The sequence below is a fragment of the Falco punctatus genome (genome assembly GCF_963210335.1).
Source record: "Falco punctatus genome assembly, chromosome: 9".
NCBI lineage: Eukaryota > Metazoa > Chordata > Aves > Falconiformes > Falconidae > Falco > Falco punctatus.
In genome coordinates this window covers 28,007,885-28,028,379 of record NC_137589.1, presented here as the reverse complement: position 1 = coordinate 28,028,379, position 20,495 = coordinate 28,007,885, and the positions used below count along the sequence as shown (strand labels likewise).

General features: G+C 35.0%; 1 protein-coding gene across 1 annotated transcript in view; it reads left to right on the top strand.

The window, feature by feature from the left end:
* The window catches only part of LOC308069736 (adhesion G protein-coupled receptor A3-like), a 278,202-nt gene that overhangs the window by 133,075 nt on the left and 124,632 nt on the right, over positions 1-20,495 (top strand). The window contains exons 8-12 of the mRNA XM_080402571.1: positions 4,667-4,831; positions 8,195-8,393; positions 9,706-9,855; positions 12,915-13,076; positions 18,264-18,479. Coding sequence (XP_080258697.1) covers positions 4,667-4,831; positions 8,195-8,393; positions 9,706-9,855; positions 12,915-13,076; positions 18,264-18,479 — 892 coding nt within the window. The remainder of the gene's footprint in view (positions 1-4,666; positions 4,832-8,194; positions 8,394-9,705; positions 9,856-12,914; positions 13,077-18,263; positions 18,480-20,495) is intronic.

Below are 20,495 nucleotides of genomic sequence, written 5' to 3'. Positions count from 1 at the left end.
TTATGCTTTGTTTTTATAGTCAATCAGAAGAAAAAGAAAATCATAGGTATTGAATTTCCTATGAGTATGACAAATTGATTACATTGGAAAATATTTGTTAGACATCTAATACAAAATGAGTAGCATCTTTAATCTTTAATTTTCCTTTTCTCTTGCTGTTACCCGGACACAAGCTTTCTTTAAAGGCCATCAGCCTTCTAAAGCTATTTCTTTCATGGGTAAATAAGTAATGTCAGAGAGATCAGACTAGCAATTTCAAGTTCAATTAAAGTGCCTAGATTTACACATTCTCTCTTCATTTTCCATGTTTTAACCTTATATCCCCTGTGAAAAACTGTATTCCAAGCAGCAGTGTACTGTGGAGACCAACACTGATTTTAAAAAATTTGTGTTAATATTAATAATGCAAAGTGGTATGGGTTGGATGCAGGCCTTCTGCGTGAGCTATAGAAAAGCATTCATGATTTATCTGTCTGAAGAAGAATATGAGCAAACCTAAATGTTATCTGTGTTTGCGTAATTAATTTTTATTTTTCTCCAGGAAAAGCAGTTGTTTCTTCCCAAGTCTTAGCCAGACTTTTAAATGTTTCTTGTGGAAAGCCAGTCAAAATATAGTGTTAAAGTCACCTCTTTATACTCTGTTTCCTGGCATGCAGATGATTGTTGGGGCATACAGTAAATGTCACTAAGGTATTACTTCAGGACATGGTTGAGTAAGTTTGCATAATGAGACCTACTTCTGATTGTCTAGTTAGTTATGCATAGATGTAACAATGAAAAACTATCCCTCAAATAAAAAACTATTGTCATAGGTTACTTGATTACATGACTGAGGCTACTGCCTGTATTATGGTTCCTCTTTTTGTAATGACAAATGCCACAGGCTTCTGTTCAATACTATAACAACTTTTTCAAGCAATTGCATCAGCTGTATGGCTTAATTAATTTTTCAATATGTCAGTCATCACATTTCAAAAAGGAATCCTACCATGCATGAAATTTCACAGTACAAAAAAGAAACATGTATATTCTCTTTCTTCCTTTCAGTGTTTTTACTGAGAAGGCCACTATAATTTCAAAAGAAAACTTGAGAAAAGCTTGCTAGTCATTCTTTTGTTCTCATCAGGCAGCAGTCTTCAGACTCTGTTTGCTTTGACATCATCTCATGAGTGTCGGACTTTGTTTTGTGTCTTGGTAGGTCAAAAATTTCCAGAAAAGTAGCAACTATCACACCTCTGAGAAGTGGGATATGATTGCTAATGTAGAGGGAGCAGGAACTCTTTCTGACATGCTCCATCCTTAGGAAAGCTGCATAGTAGAGGCAAGATAATTTCTTTTGTGGCCTGGTGTTTATTAGCTACTGTGAGACAGGATAATCAAGACAATTATACAGTCAAAGGTGCCATCCTCTCTTAATTCTGTTGTGCTCTTGTCAAGCTTCTAAACAAGAGAGTCCTGCCATGTTCTCAGGTCACGAGAGAGTTCTTGACTTTTACTAAGACTTGTTGCTATGGCCAAGAGAGATTGAGAATGCCTTTCTGCTAAGAGCAAGAAAAACAATGGAATTTCTGGGCATGCTAATGTAATAGTGCCAAGACTTAAAATATGTAACTGACCTAGAAAACTTTATGAAGAGGTTTAAAATTCTATACAGGCCCACCCTTTCCTTTTGGTCTGCCAGGACTGTGAAGTCATCAAGGAGACCGTGAAGTTATCAAGGATTATAAGTGGAGAAAATGTTAAAGGATCAACTTGACTGCTCTTTTTGAGAATTAAAAGATTTTATTTATTTATTTATTTATTTTACTCCAGTCCCCCAAATTCTCCAGGGGTATAAAATCAATTTATCATTTGTCATATCCAGATGGTAAGTAAATGAACAGTTTCACCATTGGGTTTGCTATCCAAAATATTCCTGGAGGAATAAAAATGAATGCATCATTTACAGTGGCCAGATGGCAATTCAGAAGACAGGTCCATGTTCTAGTCATTATACAGCTTCTTCTGTATTGAATAAACCTATTCTGGCTTATTTTGGTTCACCATATGAAGAAAGGGACATAGAAGATTAAAATGTGAATGTGAAGATTTACTAATCGTTTTAGAGAATTTGAACCAGTGTTCAAGTATTGTGTTTCTACCAGAAGCGACAGTCATGTATCAGTGAATATTTGTCTGTGAAACTGGGAGACTTCATCTAATGACAGGAGATTTGTTTAGCAGCAGATAAATTTGCATCAGAACACATTTCAGTAATTAAAATTAATGGAAAATGTACCAATTTTCTTCATATTTATTTATCCTTATATTGATTACCTGTGAAACTGATAATATGCTCAAGTATTGTATTGACCTAAAATCACCATGGCTCCCAGTTTTACCAAATCTGTATTGTTAACAATAAGTATAGCTATTTTATAGGAAATATATCAAAAGATCAGTGCATCTATCATACATCCTATTCAGTTGGGAAGTCTTCGGGTCTTGATGCTGCAGGTGAATATTCTGCCTATTGTTTCAGAGCTTTTATGGATAATTCTTTTCATAAGCTCTAGAAATATATTCTTTCTCAGCTGTCTATAAAGATTATGTGAGATTGTTGTGACATATGAAAGAGAAGATTTAATTAACTTTTGTTATCAGCTGGCTAATTTCACTTAAATATTTCAACCTGAATGTAAAAAGATGTATTAAGCATTAGGTAAGAGTTTGCTGTTATTGGACTTTCTTATCTGACACTTCTTAAGAGAGCAATTGTTTCTTTCTATATGAAAAAATTCAACTACTCTGAGAATGGCTAGTAATGCTTTTTGTGCATTTTCTGCAATAAATACATGTTAGAATTCACTAACATGTGAAATAGAGGGTTATGAGGTACTTGGAACTCCAAGCCATGATAAATAGGAACAGTGTGAGATTTTTAAAGTTACTGTGTAATGACAAATGTGACTGAATATCTGGACAACTACACAGAAGTTCTGAAGCAATTTAACGTAAAGGCTGCTTACCATGGTTTGCTTGTTTTCTGGGGACTGAGATAATGGTCCTGTAGTAAGTACTTGAGAAAGTCATCCCTCACTGTATGCATGTTTCAAAGGGAAAATTATGTACATGGCTGGCTAATTACCTCCTGCTTTGATTGTGGTCTATTTTCATGTGTATCAGAAGTAGTCCGTATACAAGGAGATCCTTTCTTGTAGTTAATAAAAGTGCATGTATAATATACAAAGGCTTAAACTGAAAAAGGATGAAATTTTTAGAAAAGTTTAAAAGAGAAAAAAATAAAAATAAATTATACATAATTATTCTGTGTATATCTTTCAAAATGTCAAGCTCTTTACAAAAGTGCCAAAGGCCACAAGTAGATTTTTTTAAGATTTTGGTTGAAATAGAGACTTGAAATCAATTTAGTAACTTTTTTCATTCTGTGCTTCTGTTTTTATAATGTACCTTCTCCCTTTTTCTGACTGTAATTTGTTTCTTCCCACATAATTTCTAATTGTCTAAACCACAAGACATATTCAAAGACGAGCCATTTCTGTAAAGCAAAGTAAATATTTTCAGATAATTAAGAGCTTCTTTCCTCTCTCAACTACTTTCAAAAGCTGCACTTTCTTTAAAACTGTGGTAAAATTTATTTCTAGCCCAATGGCAGATTTAAGATGTAATACATTGCCTGCTATATTAAAATATAGTAGTTAGCATTATTTTTGTCTATTGAGATCTATGGAGTTACAGAAACCAGATAAAATTCTATCCCTGATGAAGTCAATTGAAAAACTAATCATTGACTTCATTAGGGCCTGGGTTACATCCGTTAGATGAAGGGAAACTTCTCGCCATATTTAAGATATATAGAAAATACTAACCAGAACAGTTCTAGACAATTTTAAATGTTTCTGAAATTATTTCCTCCTTCTCTAATTTTACACAGACTATTTAGCTTTGGCACCTAAATATTGGTGTGGTGCAGTCATGCACAATGTTTGTATTGTAAGAGAAGCCACAAAAGGTTGCTATGCTGCCTAACACTCATATAAACAGTTAATGCAACTGTAATTTGCTGATATTAATAACTACATTTCATATTTGGTGTAAGAGAGTGTGAAGAAAGTTTATTAGTAGTAAAGTACAGAAAGAAATATCACCATTTACCTCAACTCATTTTGCATTCATCAGGAAAATTATATACGGCTTCCACAGCCAATGGCTGTGCTAGAAACCTTTCCCCATATGACACCAGGAGAGCAGCAGATTGCAGCTGAAGGGAAGCATTTGCTGTGGATTGGTTGCATTGTCAACTTGAAATGCATTTCTGACTTTCAAGTGCTTGGTTATGCAGCAAACCCAACATTTTATAGTATTTGGGGAAAGGAGAATGGGCATTGATGCATAATTGATATTCTATTGTGATGATTTTTCATCTGTGTTATAGTCTGTTACAATCTGAGTGGTCAGTCCAAATTGGCACTGCTAAAATCTTAATACCAGTCACTCATAAATACCAGTTACTCACATGTTGTCTGTCCTATAATAACGTAGATCAAAACCTGGGGTTATGTTTTCATAGAAAACCTCTGAAGATAAGTTAAATGTCAGAAAACCAATGACTTGATCTCTATATAATTAAATATATACAATAATTATTCTTTTTTTTTTTTTATAGTGAACTTATCCTATCCAGTATTGACATTGATGCAACAGGAGATTGGGAGTGTCTAGTCAAAAATTCCTATGGAAATAGCACTAAACAAGTAGAAATTGTGGTACTTGAAACGGCTGCACCCTACTGCCCTGCAGAAAGAGTTATTAACAACAAAGGAGATTTCAGGTACGATTTTCTGGTTTGGGAGTGTGTTTCATATATTCGTATAGATACAGACCATATTCACGCTTACGTGATACTTCAGTGTCAGTTACAAAGATGTCATTTTTTTTATGTAATATAGTATTTTATGTAATATAGTAGGAAGGAGGAGCACTGTGTGATTTTTATGGGAAATGGCAGCTATATTTCAAGAGCAGAAGTGGTTTCTGAAAGTCAGAGAATCTTCTAATTCCTCAGTGTGAGATTATAGAAGATTTCAAAGCATGTAGACTTTACAGCTAAGTGAGAGAGGGTTCAAAATTGTTCTTGGTCTTTTCTGAATTATAGAATATGATAACACGCATTAAAATATCAGAAGATTAAATCTTCAGTACTTTCCTAACCTGTTCCAGTTCTGCTGATTTTGTTCAGCTGTGATTAGATGTAACAAATAGTATAAAACTGTTAGTAAAATATTTCACTGAAGAGAATCAAAATAGCGAGTAAAACTACTTAGTAAAACAAATAGGTCATTTCAGATAAGCTTAAGGACACACATAGTTCCACCAAAAATTTTACATGATTAGAAAACACGTCTCTCCTGCTATCCGAATCTTAGAATCTGCACAATTTTGTTGACTAGATGTAATTTTCATTTAACTTCTATTTAAATATGCTGGTTTTTTTTATTTTATTTTAATCTTCATAAACTGAAGAAAAAGCTAAGGATTCTGTGGAATTTGATATTGTTTTCAGTTAGCTCTAAAATACTTCAGTGATATGCATAGATCTCTTAAAATATAATTACCTTCTCAACAAGATCAATGTATGATGGCATTCCCATTGAGAAATCAAGAATGTAATTGTTACTGAGTGAATTCCAATAAAAATTCAGCTCCAGTTGATAATGAAAGGAAAAGTAGACAAGAAAGGAAGCTTCTTTTAAATGCTAGAACTTTTTGCAAATACTTCTGACCTGAAAGGTCTCTCTTACTTTTTAATGCTTTTTCAAAGGCCTTTTACTACGATTTCTTGTGTTTGAATAAAAGTAAAGGAATGAGTTAGAAAGAAATGGAGAAACCGACTCAATCTGTTTTTTCTTTACTACAAAGCTATCTTATTACGTGTTAACCTCATTTCCAGTGAGTATACCACATTTGCTGAGCATATATTTATATACCTATTTAATCCATACATATGGATTAAAATCCATCAGAGAACTTTAACAATCTCAGCTGTAGATTTTTTTTGTCATCACAAAAACTGCCATTGCATTTTCTCATAGTGGACATACGTAAATGTATTTTAATTAGTTCTTTTAAAATATATATACTTCTTATCAGATAACACATACTGAATCTTTTAGATGACAACTTTATGAAGTTCATGTTCTTGCCATAAAATGACATCCTTTTCTTCATAAATAAGTATATATGAATTCTGCAGACTGCACAACCTAACACCAGGGAAATTTTTGTCATTTTGTGTAAATCAAAAGAACAGGAGTGCACATTTCCCTCCCTATTGATCATCTTTCTGGAAATCCATATAAATTTATTTTTAAAATGTATATCAAAAAGATGCTGAGTCCATAAGTTCTTCTGAAATTTGAGGGAATGGGTTTAAAATTATAGAGAATTTATCAGGTACAAACTCAGCATTAGCACTTGAAATTGTTCCAAGGATTTATCCTCAGAGATTCAGCTATCACACCAGTAATTTTTCTTATAAAGTCTTTGAAGTTTTGGTAATGTATTGAGTATGTAAGTACAAAGAGTTGAACCACAAAAGCAAAGCTAGAAAGAACAGTGCTTTTATTGGGCAAAAAGAGGAAAAAAGCATCAACTGTCAGGGAAGTGTGGTTATTTCAGTTGACCAGCCTAGGTGGTATTTATAATTGCACAACTGCAGTAAGAATTAGGCACTGTGAATGTAAGTCAAAATGAAATGGCCTTCTGTACTGAGTTTTTCTCTATGATGGCCGTATTTTGCTCATTTTTGATTTTCCGGCTTCTAAGATAATTCTGAAATGCAAATGGTAATGTTGTTATGTCCTATCATTCCTATTCATAAAGGCCAGATTCTGCTACCTGTGCTAATTCTAGTTTCAGAATTGTCTCTTTAGTTTTACTTTTGAGGTAAGTTGCTACTCAGCCTGGGCCAAATGCATTAGTGAAAATGTTTCACTAAAAATAATATTTCAGCATAGAGGCAAAAGGAGAATATACTACTGTACATATTTTGATTTTTTGTGAAGCTCCTTTCATGGTTCATTTCGCGTCAACTGTTTTTACATCACAAAATGGATTTATTCCAGTGACAATTAGCTATGACATATAAAAGTATTTTTCTTCTGAACTTTCCTTTGTTTGAAATGAGAAAAACTTACATAGCCCAAAACCTGTCCACATGTTACGTAACAATGCCCAGATGGACATTCCCTGTGTAACCGAGTGGGGTTAATATGTGTGTTTGAGCAAAGGTTAATTGTCAAGGTGTGGCTTCACGGGCAGGCAGAATATTTTCGTGATTGATTGGGTTCAGTCGTTACATCAGTGCAGTTAAAAAGCCACATCCTTTCCAGACATGCTGAGTTGCTGATGATACGCTTCTGGTTTTCTTTGATTTCTCCCAATTACCTGATCCTGCTATGTCCATATTAGTCAGGAAATGACAATGGATTTGGTATCAAAAGAAATAGATCCCAGTTATGCTGTTCTAGAGAATGCAGCAGATATACAGAAAAAGAGTATTGTGTAATAGACTCATGAGCTAAATAGAATAATTCTGGCTGCTCTTGATTTGCAGTTTGTTTTCAAAGACTGTTTTGGAATCACACTACATAAGTCATATATACCTAAATAGTTATTTTTTGAGGCCTAGTTCTTTCCTCCTCCATGAGATGTAAACTCTGCTGAAGTGTTGTTTATTGGTTTCTGATACATTCAGGGATTTTTGCTTTTTGGGGCCTTGTGGTGAAGAAAGCTTTGTAATGGTGGATCAAAATGCAAAGATTGTCAGGGACATTTTGAGCATTTACCTTTTACAGCATTTAGTAACAAGGTTTTGGGGTTTTTTACTTTATGGACTTAACTGCTCTGCTTTGTGCAGTCTGCAAAGATGAATGTAGGGAAAATGCCATCCATTTTTTTCCTCAACACCAAATACCTTTCTGGAATTAATGCAGAATTAATGTGTGACCAGCCATATGAACCTGTATAATTTTGACATATTCCAATGAAACAAAGTAATTTATTATACAATATAATGAGGTAAAATTTAAAATAGCCTTTTTTCTCATATATTCTGTATATTGTTGCTATATTGTAAGTTGCCTTTAAATAAGAAGTTTTGTGTTGTAATTTTATACTATCATGTTGTTCCTAGATGGCCCAAAACTTTGGCTGGGATAACTGCTTACCATCCCTGTCTCCAGTATTCATTTAACTCCATTGCCTTTCGCAATGGCGCAGAAGAGTCTAAGGCATGGCGTAAATGTAATCGAACTGGACATTGGGATGAAGAAAACTATTCTGAATGTCCTTATTCACAAGAAGTAACTCAAGTTCTTCATGCTTTTAGTCAGGTAACGTTGTGAAATCCAGGGCTTGCTTTCTCTAGTACTGATTTTATTGAATAGCTCACAAGCAATGTCTGTTCAGCCACAAGTTTGGGATAGCTGGAGTTTTAACAGAATGTTTTACTGTAACAAAAATGTGTATGGTTGGTAATTGAAATAGTTTTAGGAACAAGACACAATATTTATTGCTTCTTTTTTTTTTTTGTGCCTGGAGCCTAGATGACCATTAGTAATGTTGGGAGGGTCATCAGTGCTTCACTTCAGTTCCTTCTTTATCTTCCCCTCATGCATTTTTATCAGAAAGTTGTAAGTCCTGTATCAGAGTTTTGTCAGCTGAAGTGCCTTTCCTCATTGCCATTGTCCAGAATATATTTAAAAGACCTACAGAAATAAAGCCTACTTTTGGATGTCTTTTTGATGTCTTCCAAAAATGCAGTGGATTCTTATGGATAAGTAAATGAGAGAATGAGATAAAAAGTAAATAGATAGAAATTAATGAGAAAGAGCTTAACAGGGAACAGCATGGAGGATGGTACCGACCTGTAACTTCCATACTAACTATTATAACTTTCAGTTTCCTTGGCAATTTCTTCCCAGTCCGTAGTGCTAGGTAACACCACAGGAATTTTGTTTTCAGAAGTGTTCATATTTAAATAAGAATAATTACTATGTTAAGAGACCCAGCACAATTATAGGATAAAAAAATAATTAGGAAGGTTTCTAGAATCCAGTCCATTCTCCTGTAAGCAATTAGGTTAGGCCAGGTTTCTCAGGGCTTCAATCACTCAGTTCTTTAAAACCTGTGAGGATGGAGGCTGCATAACCTCTGGGGGTAACCTGTACAAATGCCTGACTATCCTCATGGCAGAAAAGATTTTCTTCATAACTAGTCTGAACTTCTTTCAACTTTCTACCATTGTCCCTTTTTCTCCCACCATGCACCACTGTATATAAGAACCCTCACTGATACTGTTGTTGTGATGGTCTAAAGACACAGGGAAGACAAGGTTAGTAGCCTTTATTTTAAGGTACAATGTTTTATGAGGCAGGTTAGTTACAGTCTAGAAAAGGTAGACAAAAATCCTCAAAATTTGTTGGCCTGTTGTGATGATGTTTTTAGATAACAGCAATGAAATCTAAGACCTAATACTGAAGATGCATTCATATACCCTTGAAATTTATGTCCGTGGTACTTGTGATGCATATAAATCTGTTTGACATTACAGCAAACATTATACAAATGGATGTAATCTCCAATTTTTAAAACAGAATGAAGCTAGCTGATTTATTACACCTAACAATTCTGATGTATTTTCAGATGCACATCAATTTGACAACCGTTCTTGAATTTTCCCGCCAGCTGATAGCCTACACAAGAGGTGCTTCCCACTTTGCGGATAAAATGGATGTAATATATTTGGCTTATATAATGGAAAAGTTAATTGTCTTCGTGGATGAAGTTGAAAATGTAAGATATCTTCTCTATGCTGAAAAGTATCACTTAGAAGTGAAGTCTTCACATATGGCTCTGTTGTTCATGTGTGCAGACACACAGTGAAGAGTAGCTTCAAAAAGTGCTGGCTGGTACTCTCATTGCAAATGTTCTGCACAGACTGTGATATGTTTCTTTATGCCAAAAAGGAAAACTAAGCTGACTCATCGTATTGACAAAGGCATTGCTGCTTAGGAATCAAAACTGGTTTTCAATAAGCCGCTTCTTTAATTTTCTTTTTAATTTTAATTTCTACTATGTCTAAAATCTTCAAATAAACTCAAGGTGCCTCTCCATCTGGCCACCAGAGTTACACATGCTTCTTTTGTTTTCTCCATTTCATCAGGAGGTTTTCCCTGAGTTTGGAGAGCATGTGTTACTTCATGTGAAGAGAAGATAATGTGTCTTTAAGTGCAACTTTTTACAGAAACTTTTAGCATAATGTATGGCATTTTTACAGGGAAATCTAATCATAGAGTTATGCAAACCCTATGGGAAAAATAGGTTTATACAGACAACAGCAATGTTCATCAGAGTTTTTACTGTTAATTTTCAGGGTAACTGCATGCATAAAGATTTCATAACCTATAATTTTTGTGCACATGATAGCTATAGTTAAAACATTTGTTTTCTTTTGGTTTGGCAATGTTCTTTCCTTTCTGGCTCTGGGGATTGCAACAGTTAACATTTTAGTGCCAATTTGAGAAAGCCTCCAACTTCAATTTCATCATTCTATGCCAGACCTAAAGTGTATTATTAAGTGCTCTCCAATAATCAGGTTTCAAAGCTATAACTGTATTTCGGCTTGAAGTCCTGATAAGATCTTCCTGCTTTCTGACAAAACAAAAATTTACCATCCAGAAGAAACAGCTGAATTTACCACAAAACCTCCTCTTTATTCTTCTAGCCTCCAATGCATTATCCATTAAAACTGAGCACCATCTCTAACGTTTTAATTTATTTCTTCCACCTTGCAAATACATTTCAGTTTCTGATTTTTGGTATCAAAACATCTCCATCCTCCACCACTTATCGCTACAGCTTTTACTTTGTAACCCCCTATTCTTTTCATAATTTAGAAAATTTCTCCTAATTTGTTTCTGTTTCCTTCCATTTTTAACTGGACACTTTTTCCTCTCTCAAGTTCCTCATTCATTGAGCTCTTTACTAACAGTCATTTAACTTTCACTCATAAGGTACAACAATACGTGTGAAGTTAAAGTGTCAGTAGTTTCACACATGAGGGAGGCTGCACTCATGCAATTAGAAATAGGTTGAACTTTATTTAATACAAGGCAACATAGGAACAAAGGTATATTAATCTGGAATTGACCAGCAGCTGAAACTACAGTTGTAGAAAACCAATGGAAATTAATGAAAATACATACACAGAGTTTTTTTGTGATTTATCAAAACAATTTAAAAAACATTTTAGCTAAACTAGTATGCTTTCTGTACATCCTCTTTTGGGAGTGCCTCTCCCAGTTAGCACAGTATTATTTATTTTTATACAAGTTAGTGGTACTTTTTCCTATCTGATGATTCACCTCTCAAACAAGAGAGCTTCAACAGCTGCATTTGGGACATATTTGCAATATACTACGAATTTTTACCAGAAAGATGTACACGTATTAGCCCAGATTTTTGTAGTTTTTAATGCCATGCCTTTACTCATCATTAATGCATTTAATTACATTTAAAAAATTACTTCTTTTTCTTATTTCTCTTCTTTTGTATATTTATAGACTATTGTTCTGCCCTCAGTAAGTTACTGCTAAGCTGACTGGTGTATACTTTAATCGTTTCTCATAAATCACTCCAGTCTTTTAATGTGTTTTATTATTATTCATTGTGTCAATAACTCTGTCACGTTGTCAAAAGCCATCGAGAATTATCTAGTAATTATGTTCTCAAAAATAGATCAAATATTTCAGAAAGTCACATAAAATTTCACATATATTCTCATTATTTCTGTGTTGTTGCATGCATGTGAAATTTATGTATTCTTATTGAAAATGCAGCACTAACTTAGTCATTCCTTAAACCTTTTTCATCATTGCTGAATTTCTTTTTTCCTTCCCACTGAATTGTCTGTGTATTTGCGTTCTTTTCTATTTCTATTAGTTTGACATCTTAGCCTCTTGAACTTTTCTTTAGCTGTATTTCTCTCAATCATTTTTTGTGGTTCTATACACCTTTTTATTCAGATTTCTTTGTGACAACCTTGTATATCTCTGGCATGTTTCGCCTTCAAAAATAATGGTAATGTGGTAATATTATAATTTTGAAATATCAGTCCAATTAGGTTTTAACTTTTTAAAAAGTAAATATTTTCATTTCAATTTGAAATAATCACTAAGAAATATACAATGGTGTTTATTCTTTCTAAATGTAATATGCTAATAAAAATTTGAAACTCACTGTCATACAAAAATCTGCGAAATGTTATCTGGCAAAACAAAGATTTTTATCACTTTGGATTAGCCACGAGAGTGAATTGAAACATCCAAAGCTATAAGCCCACACTTTCTGTATAGCCAATGAGATGATGTTGGTTTGTATCAGCACCTGAGTTATATCTCGAATTTACCCCACTATGTGTGTAACAAAAATGTCTTTCAAATATATTTTCCATCTTTCACACACGCACAAACACCCCACACACCCAAGGTCCTGTGATGAAACTTGAAACAGTTCTTTAGGAATCCATGGAAAATTTTAATTAGTTTAAGAAAGAGGGTGATAGTTTTGGCATTCAATTTATTGCCCAATGAGAGATTCCATTTTTGTGGTGTATCTAGAAGACAAGCTATAAAATTATAATAAAAAAAAACTTTTCCTTTAAGTGAGTTGCACTTTTCTTGGTCTTTGTTTTTCTTTCAATTTAATTTTCTTAATAAAATCAAAACTGTCTTTGAATGATGGTTACCAAGAGAAATAAAGTATCTGCTTTCACTTATACTCTTGTGTGCTCTCTTCCTGGTTTTGTGAGTTTCGCAGACAATACATTTTTTGTTTTTTTATTTCTTTTCCAGATTGGAGATGCTCTTATTGAAATTGCCAGCAATATAATGTTGGTTGATGATCATGTGTTGTGGATGGCTCAAAAGGAAGACAAAGCTTGCACTAGGATTGTACGATGTGTGGAACATATTGCAAGTCAAATGCTGACCAGCAATATTCAAGTTATATCAAAGGTATTTCATAAGATTACGAAGCTTTTTGTCAGAATTTACTTTTAAAATGTCATTTTTCTTCACAACTTTTACAAACAAATACTATATAGAGAAGCAAGGTTGTGTAAGCATAGCCGATTTACATAGATATGCTTGGATTCTGTGTTTGGGGTTTTTTTCCTTCTTCTTGTTTGGAAGACAAAAATATATTTTTAGTATCACTGATGGTATATGAAAAGAAGTTTTTCTTGACTTTGACTCATTGCATTTATTCTTACAATAGACTGTTCACAAGACTATCTTGTGGTGTTACTGTTCACTCAGTTTCTATTGCTCCTGCCACTATAGTATATAAGTTTATTTTGGAAGGTCTAAGTTGTTTGAGTGAAATTTTTAATAAGAGAAAAGACAACATGCTCCCTTGTTGCCTGAGGATTTTAATATGCCTTTCAGAGACCCTTCTAGACAATACTGGTTTTAAAGCATTTAGAAAATGATCAAAAAATATATATCTTTTCATAAAGATTACTAATTTGTGGTTAGGTTTAGGTTTTTAGAAGTAAACTGTAGAAGTATTAAATAATTGTTCTTATTCCTTGGCCTCTACCTACATGAATTTGTCACTTAGATACTGAGGGTTGTCATCTGGATACTGAGAAACCATCTTTTTGCCAGTTTCAGTGTCTAAATAGCAGAAATGCATCTAAATCAGAAGCTTGAAACTTACAGCTTTAACTGTTTTAAAGCATTACTGCTCCTTGGGTTGGTTTGATTGATAGACTTTAAACAACCTTTATATTCTCAGCTGTCCACCACATTTACATGAACATACTATTTAAAAGTGAGTTCAGTGTTAGCTTCAATACAGCAATAAGGTATAGAAGTTAAAAAAAAAGAAAAAAAAGAATTATAGGCTGAGCTAAATAATATAGTGGCCTTAGTTCCTTCACTGTATAAGCAGACCTTCAAAAAATAGGCAAAAATACACTAGACTTTTTTCTAAAGGAAGTTTTTTATTTAATTCCCATTTACATGAAAGAATCAAATTGCTAGAAGTGTTTTTTTGTGTTAAATACATGGAGAAAATAATGTACCTTTTAGAAGTGTTTTGCAGTGTGATACCTATGAGGGCTCTGTTGCTTTACACTTAAATTTCTTTTAAATGTCAAGTGCCAAAGGTCTTTTTTGTTGTTTTTTTTTTCTCTCTTGCTTCTTGTCACTGCTTCAGGAAGCTGTTGACATTACTGTAAACAATGATTTTGTGTACTCAGATGTAGATCTGTATTGCTAACCTTTTTACCATGCTTTGTCTTTTTGCTTCTTACAGTTTTCTGTACAGGAATTAGTTTACTGTTGAATGCAGTTTCTAAATAAAGCTGTGGAGTTTTTCTGGTATCATCTCATGCAATACCAAACACTTCTGTTTCTTCTGGAGAGCAGCCAGAAAACTGTCTCACAGAAACTGCATCTGCTTTGTCTGTTTTAAACAACAGCAAATAAAATCCCCAAAGCTTAGGTAGTTGCTAGCTTATAGTACAATTCCTGAAAAAAAGGAATGTCTATAAACTGTGCCAGTCATGTAACATATGCATGACTGTGTTGCCTGTGCACTGAAAAGCTACTTGGGAGCCATGACTATTATTCCTACATTGTTTTTGGATGACAAAAATGTTTTCCCAGTTCCATGAGGTTCTGGAATGACTAAATTTCAAGGTCAGAAAAACACCAGGATGGATACCTTTGTTTACATCTTCTTAAGCCACCCTTGCTGTCAAATGGCATACAAAACACACTGCAGGAAGAATGACCAGCAGCAACTTTAAAATACTATATAATTTCATATATATATATATATGTATTAAAAATACGATATAGTTAATGTTTCATTTAGTAATCATATAACAGTAAAACAAAGAAGGTGTTCTTCTGCTGTATGGCATTTAAAATCTTATAGAAGTCATATAGAGGAAAGGTTGGTTTGGATGCTGCAAGGGCCGAGGCCTTGCCAGCCAGGGCCTGCCTCACTGCCCCCAGCCAGGGCCTGCCTCACTGCCCCCAGCCAGGGCCTGCCTCACTGCCCCCAGCCAGGGCCTGTCCCACTGCCCCCAGCCAGGGCTGGCCGCACTGCCCCCAGCCAGGGCCTGTCCCACTGCCCCCAGCCAGGGCCTGCCTCACTGCCCCCAGCCAGGGCCTGCCTCACTGCCCCCAGCCAGGGCCTGTCCCACTGCCCCCAGCCAGGGCCTGCCTCACTGCCCCCAGCCAGGGCCTGCCTCACTGCCCCCAGCCAGGGCTGGCCGCACTGCCCCCAGCCAGGGCCTGTCCCACTGCCCCCAGCCAGGCCCGGCCGCACTGCCCCTAGCCAGGGCCTGCCTCACTGTCCCCAGCCAGAGCTGTGGCAGGCCTGGGCAGCTGGGGGCAGCCCCAGCCCGGGGCCATGTCCTCCCTGGTGGTGATGTGGCCCGATGGGGAGCACAAGGCCACAGATCAGGGTCAGGCTGGCCCCTGGTCAGTGATGCGCCTGGGGCAACTGGGCTGCAAGGCAGCCACAATGGAGCTCATGTGAGGCTGTGGAGGAGCCTCAGCTTGACACTGGCCCAGAGGGGAGGGAACAGGAGCCCCCTCAGAGGCCCTGGGCCCAGCCAGAGAGGTGGGGAGTGCCCTGGGCAAATGGGAACTCCTGGGGTGGATCTGTACACCTCAGCACCCGGAACTAACTTCCCTTCAGTACTGTTCTGAGGCGCTGCTTCGCTCCTGCCTTTATTTAATTTCTGTGTACATGTCAGATGTGCAGTTTGAGAAAGATGACTTCCCACTCACGATAAACCATCTCAAATGTCCTGTCTCAGGCGTGTGCACTAGTTTTAGAACCCGCCCCTGAAGAGTTTTCATTTCATTCTCCAGCCAATGAAACTGGGAGAATATTTTAGGCTAATTGCAAGGTGGCTTTTTGTTTGTGGTCTAGGTCTCTGCAGCCTTTGGCACTGATCTCAGCTTACCCAGGTAACAATCCCCTTGGGTTCTTCTGCTGAGTGGTGCCTTTATCTGAGGTTTAGGAAATGGTCACCAAATTACCATTTTCTGTGTCTGGACTGCTTAGAGACAAGAATAGCTTGTGGCTTTTCATAACATGTACCTGACTGTGGCTTGTTTCCATGGATAATTTTGTTCTGAGTTCATCTGTATCCATTTTGTAGCTTTGTGGCTCATTTTACAATCATACATAATAATAATCCTACTTTTACCTTGCATTTTATCTGTTTCTATATGCTGAGAATGCATGTTCACACTGTTTGAACACTGCCAGGCCTTTACAGGTATATTCTGGGAGTGGAAAACTCCGAGCATCTAAAGAATTTAATACTCAAAATTTAAAAAGTAGGGCTCACTGTTGTGAAATCACTTCAAACCTCATTACAATATTATCTAGCAAACATCTTATTCACTATCACCTCACAAATGCATAACAGGGAACTAGTGTTAGCCCATTGTACAGCAGGAAACATGAAGCAATGAATAATTAAATGTTTTTTCTCAAGATTAAAGAAAGACTATTACCACACAGGACTTTTAACTGAGTCTTGTAGCTTGATTCCTGTGATATTGATAACAGTATTCTTCAAGTAGTAAATTTTTTAACTCCTTGAAAGGCTATCTACCTACCAATGGTACAAAAATTTATCCAGGTAAACCTAGTTTCAGGTTTTAGGATTTTTCAGTAAAGAGCCACTGGATTTTTAGAGACAAAAATTGTTTGATTCTTAACAGTCTTTGGCATTTTTATTCAAGTGTAGAAAAAGAATCACCTTCAAGCAAGGACAGAAGAGGTGGAAATTTAATCTGAAAAAGAGACGGTTTACGAATCTTGAAACAACTAAAAGGAATCTTTAAGCTACTTCTACTTTAAAAGTGATATATACATACATATATTACTTATATATAAAAAATACAAAAAGATATACTGAAAGCTTCTGGATTTTGTCTAATTTTGACAAAAAATAAAATAAACTACTTAATGAGACTTCAGTATTTTCATTTTGGACGTATGTAGAATCATCAGTGACAGAAGAAGGTGCATTCAAAAACTGTTTCATAATTTCAAAAGAAGACCAGCAAGTCATGCACTGTGTCTCATTCTAAGATTTATTTTTTTCTGGTACCATAACTTTTACACAGTTAGGCTACCCTCTATCCTACTGTTCTTTTTTTAATGCAAAACATTTTATTTAGATTCATTTATTATAATGAATTAATGTGGTGATCTTCAGTGAAGTCATTTCTTGTCAGCAAGATGTCCTAAATTCTGAAGGATTCACACCAATTTTTATCAAGTGGATTTAAGGTACTTCTTTATTGCTAGCTTGCATAACAGAAACCAAGTACAGTAATATAAACTGCCACATTTGTACATTTATTCTTTTGATAAATCTGCTAGTTTGTGGCTTGACTCTGGTATCTTTGCACTGCCATCAACGTGCAAAATACATACACTCACAGATCACTAAGCTATGCCTAGAATCAAAACCCATATAGTTCAGTCAGTGTGGTACCAGTCTAAGCTAGTCAACCTGATTATGACAGGAGCTATTTACCTCATGCACAGGACTGTGCTGAAATGAATATTCTAGTTTAAGGATAGAGATGCATATATCTGCACCGTGCTATAATCCCCATCTAGACACATCACCTCACTAAAGGGTAGGCCGAAGACTTATAACATGGTGTTATATTGAAGAATATAGTCATGTTCAGTATTCTAATGGAACCAGATCTATAAAAAAACAATCCATCCATTCACCGATTAGCTAAGAAGCTTTCTGTTTCATTTCTGAGGTACAAAGCACCTACTTGTTAATTTTTTTAATAATTCCTATGACTGTTGTTGCTAGATCACTTTATAATGCTTTAAAGCAGGTTTGATTCCACTGAAGCTAATAATGACACCATTGCAAAACGGATATAATAATAACTGATGTAGCTGATAGAAACTGAGATATTCCTAAAGAAGATTAAACAAACTCTCTATGCTGTTGTAGAATTCTAGATCAGTTTTTTTAATAAGTTCTGTTTTCTTTCTTACGCAAGTATGTATGGAAGTTTGTGCATGCACAATCCTTTATAAAGTATATATAGTAAACACAGAATGCACATATAATAATGCAATTATGCTTAATGAGTTAGCAATATATCTGCTTTTCAATGCTTTCCCAGGTATCTCTTAATATTGCTCTGGAGGCCTTTATGATCAAGCCATATAGTTTCACAGGAATGACTTGCACTGCCTTCCAGAAAATACCTGCAAATTCTGACAAGTCAGTGGTGCATGATTTGGGAAGCTGGGACGCAAGTTACCATCCTGATCAATATTTGAATTTCAAGTGCAACACTGGCAATCTGAATGGTTCTTTGGTGAATTCTTCTACCAGAGTAAGTCAGTACAGTTGTGAATATAACAACTGTTTCATCATATTTTCAGTAGTAACTTTAAGCAGAATACTGATTTGGAAAATGTATATTTTATGTGTTGCTAGTAAACTGGTTAATACTTTCAACATGTAAGTGGCCTTAAACTGGTGTGTTGGGTGTAGCATATTTTGTTGTTCTAATGGATATTCCATTAATGTGATCAGGCAGAATGCAGGAATGTAGGATGTAAGTGAAAGTGAGTAAATGTCATCTTTCTGTCTCTGGGTCCAGTTCTGCAAACTTTTCTATATGTCAGCAATCTCTTTAAAGTAATTTGGAAATATTTGTTTTAGTGAGGTGTTATCAGGGGATTTTACATAGCAAAAATGGTATTTTTTAGGGAAGTTACTTTTACTTCCACTAAATAATATTACATTCTCTTATCTTCTAAAACTTTATACAGAGGGAGTGTTACACTGGCATTTTTGAATAGTAATTGAAGATAAAACCATAATAAATAAGCCTTTTAATAGAATGCAGTGTTATTATCAAATAATGAAGTGGAACAATTAAATTTTGATCTAGCAGGAAATGGAATTTTGCATTTGGCTGAGCATGTTATTAAATTTAAGTATTATAGAGCTGAATTTTTGTTATCCTTCAGCTGAATCTGTTTAATGGGCTTATTTCTTGAAATACTTACTATGACAAAATCATACTTTTCTGGACAATATTACTAGTTTATTGAATTAGAAAGTATTTTGATTGTAGTTGTTTTCTCTGTGGTGCATTTTAATCTTCTGTATGAACTATGCAGTCAGTGATATGGTAGTTTGTGTTCTCAGGATCTTCTGGTAAAAAGGAGTCATCCTAATAATGGAAGAATAGGTTACATTTGTTTCCTGCAATGGAGTTAATTTCTTCTGTGGACAGTGTTAACATGTCTATCTATAGGAAAGAGAAAGTTGTCTCTGAAAAGATAAGAGTTTGACATCCATAAGATGAAAACCAAATGTCAGAGATCTAAAAGATAAAAGATTTCTGCAAGAAGCAACCCTGGGATACTCTGCAGTGTTACAGGATAGTTTTGTCAATATAGAAATATACATGGGATTACAAGAACTGGAAAGGTTTCTTTATCAGCTCTACATGTATATTTTGTACTCCTTCAGAAACTGAGTACCAACATTTCTAGTAAATGAATGTCTTAAAAGCTTGATGGTCAAGCACTGGTGTCTCTCCTGTTATAAAGAATTCTACCATAAATGCAAATTTCTGCTATCAGCATGTGTATGTTAAACAAGTAGAGTAAGTTAGAATATTTATTTGAAGCTCCTTTCTAAAATGTTGACAGAATGTCACAATATAAAGTTATCATTAAAATCTTTCCTAATATATTTTGAACCTAGCTGACTTTATACAACATACAGAAGGGAAACTATTGACTACACAAAGAAGCTAGGAGAAAGAAAGTAAACTTATTACCATGCAAAGCAATTTTGAAGTATGTGATACATGTTCTGGTAGAATTAACTTTATTATGTGGATCACTAGTTATTGCCTGTACATGAATTTGTAAATATTATAACAGCACAATACAAGAGATTACAGATTCAGCCATATGTTAGTTTCATGGCTTTAGGTTTTAACACTAAGGTATACTCAGGTTTTAAATATGATGTGTGAAGGAACAGACCGAATACATTAACTTAATCCTGAAAAGCAAGATGTTTTCATACATTGTTCTCAAACTTTTAGGTAGGCACTCCTTTAATTTATTCTGGAATTAGTTGCATTTCTTTATGGTTTTGTTGAATGATCTGTAGAATTGTAACAGATAACAGAAAGTGGAATTCTTTATCATCCACCACTAGCAAAATTATTTCTGTATTTGCTCAATGGAGGCAAACAGTAAACCTACTTGATTGTGCTATGCAAAGTTCAGGAAAATAAAGAATTTGTGATGGAGGTGGGAGCTGCTTGTTTTAGTTACCAATGTTTAGTCACCATAATCTAAATTAATATTATGTCTGACTT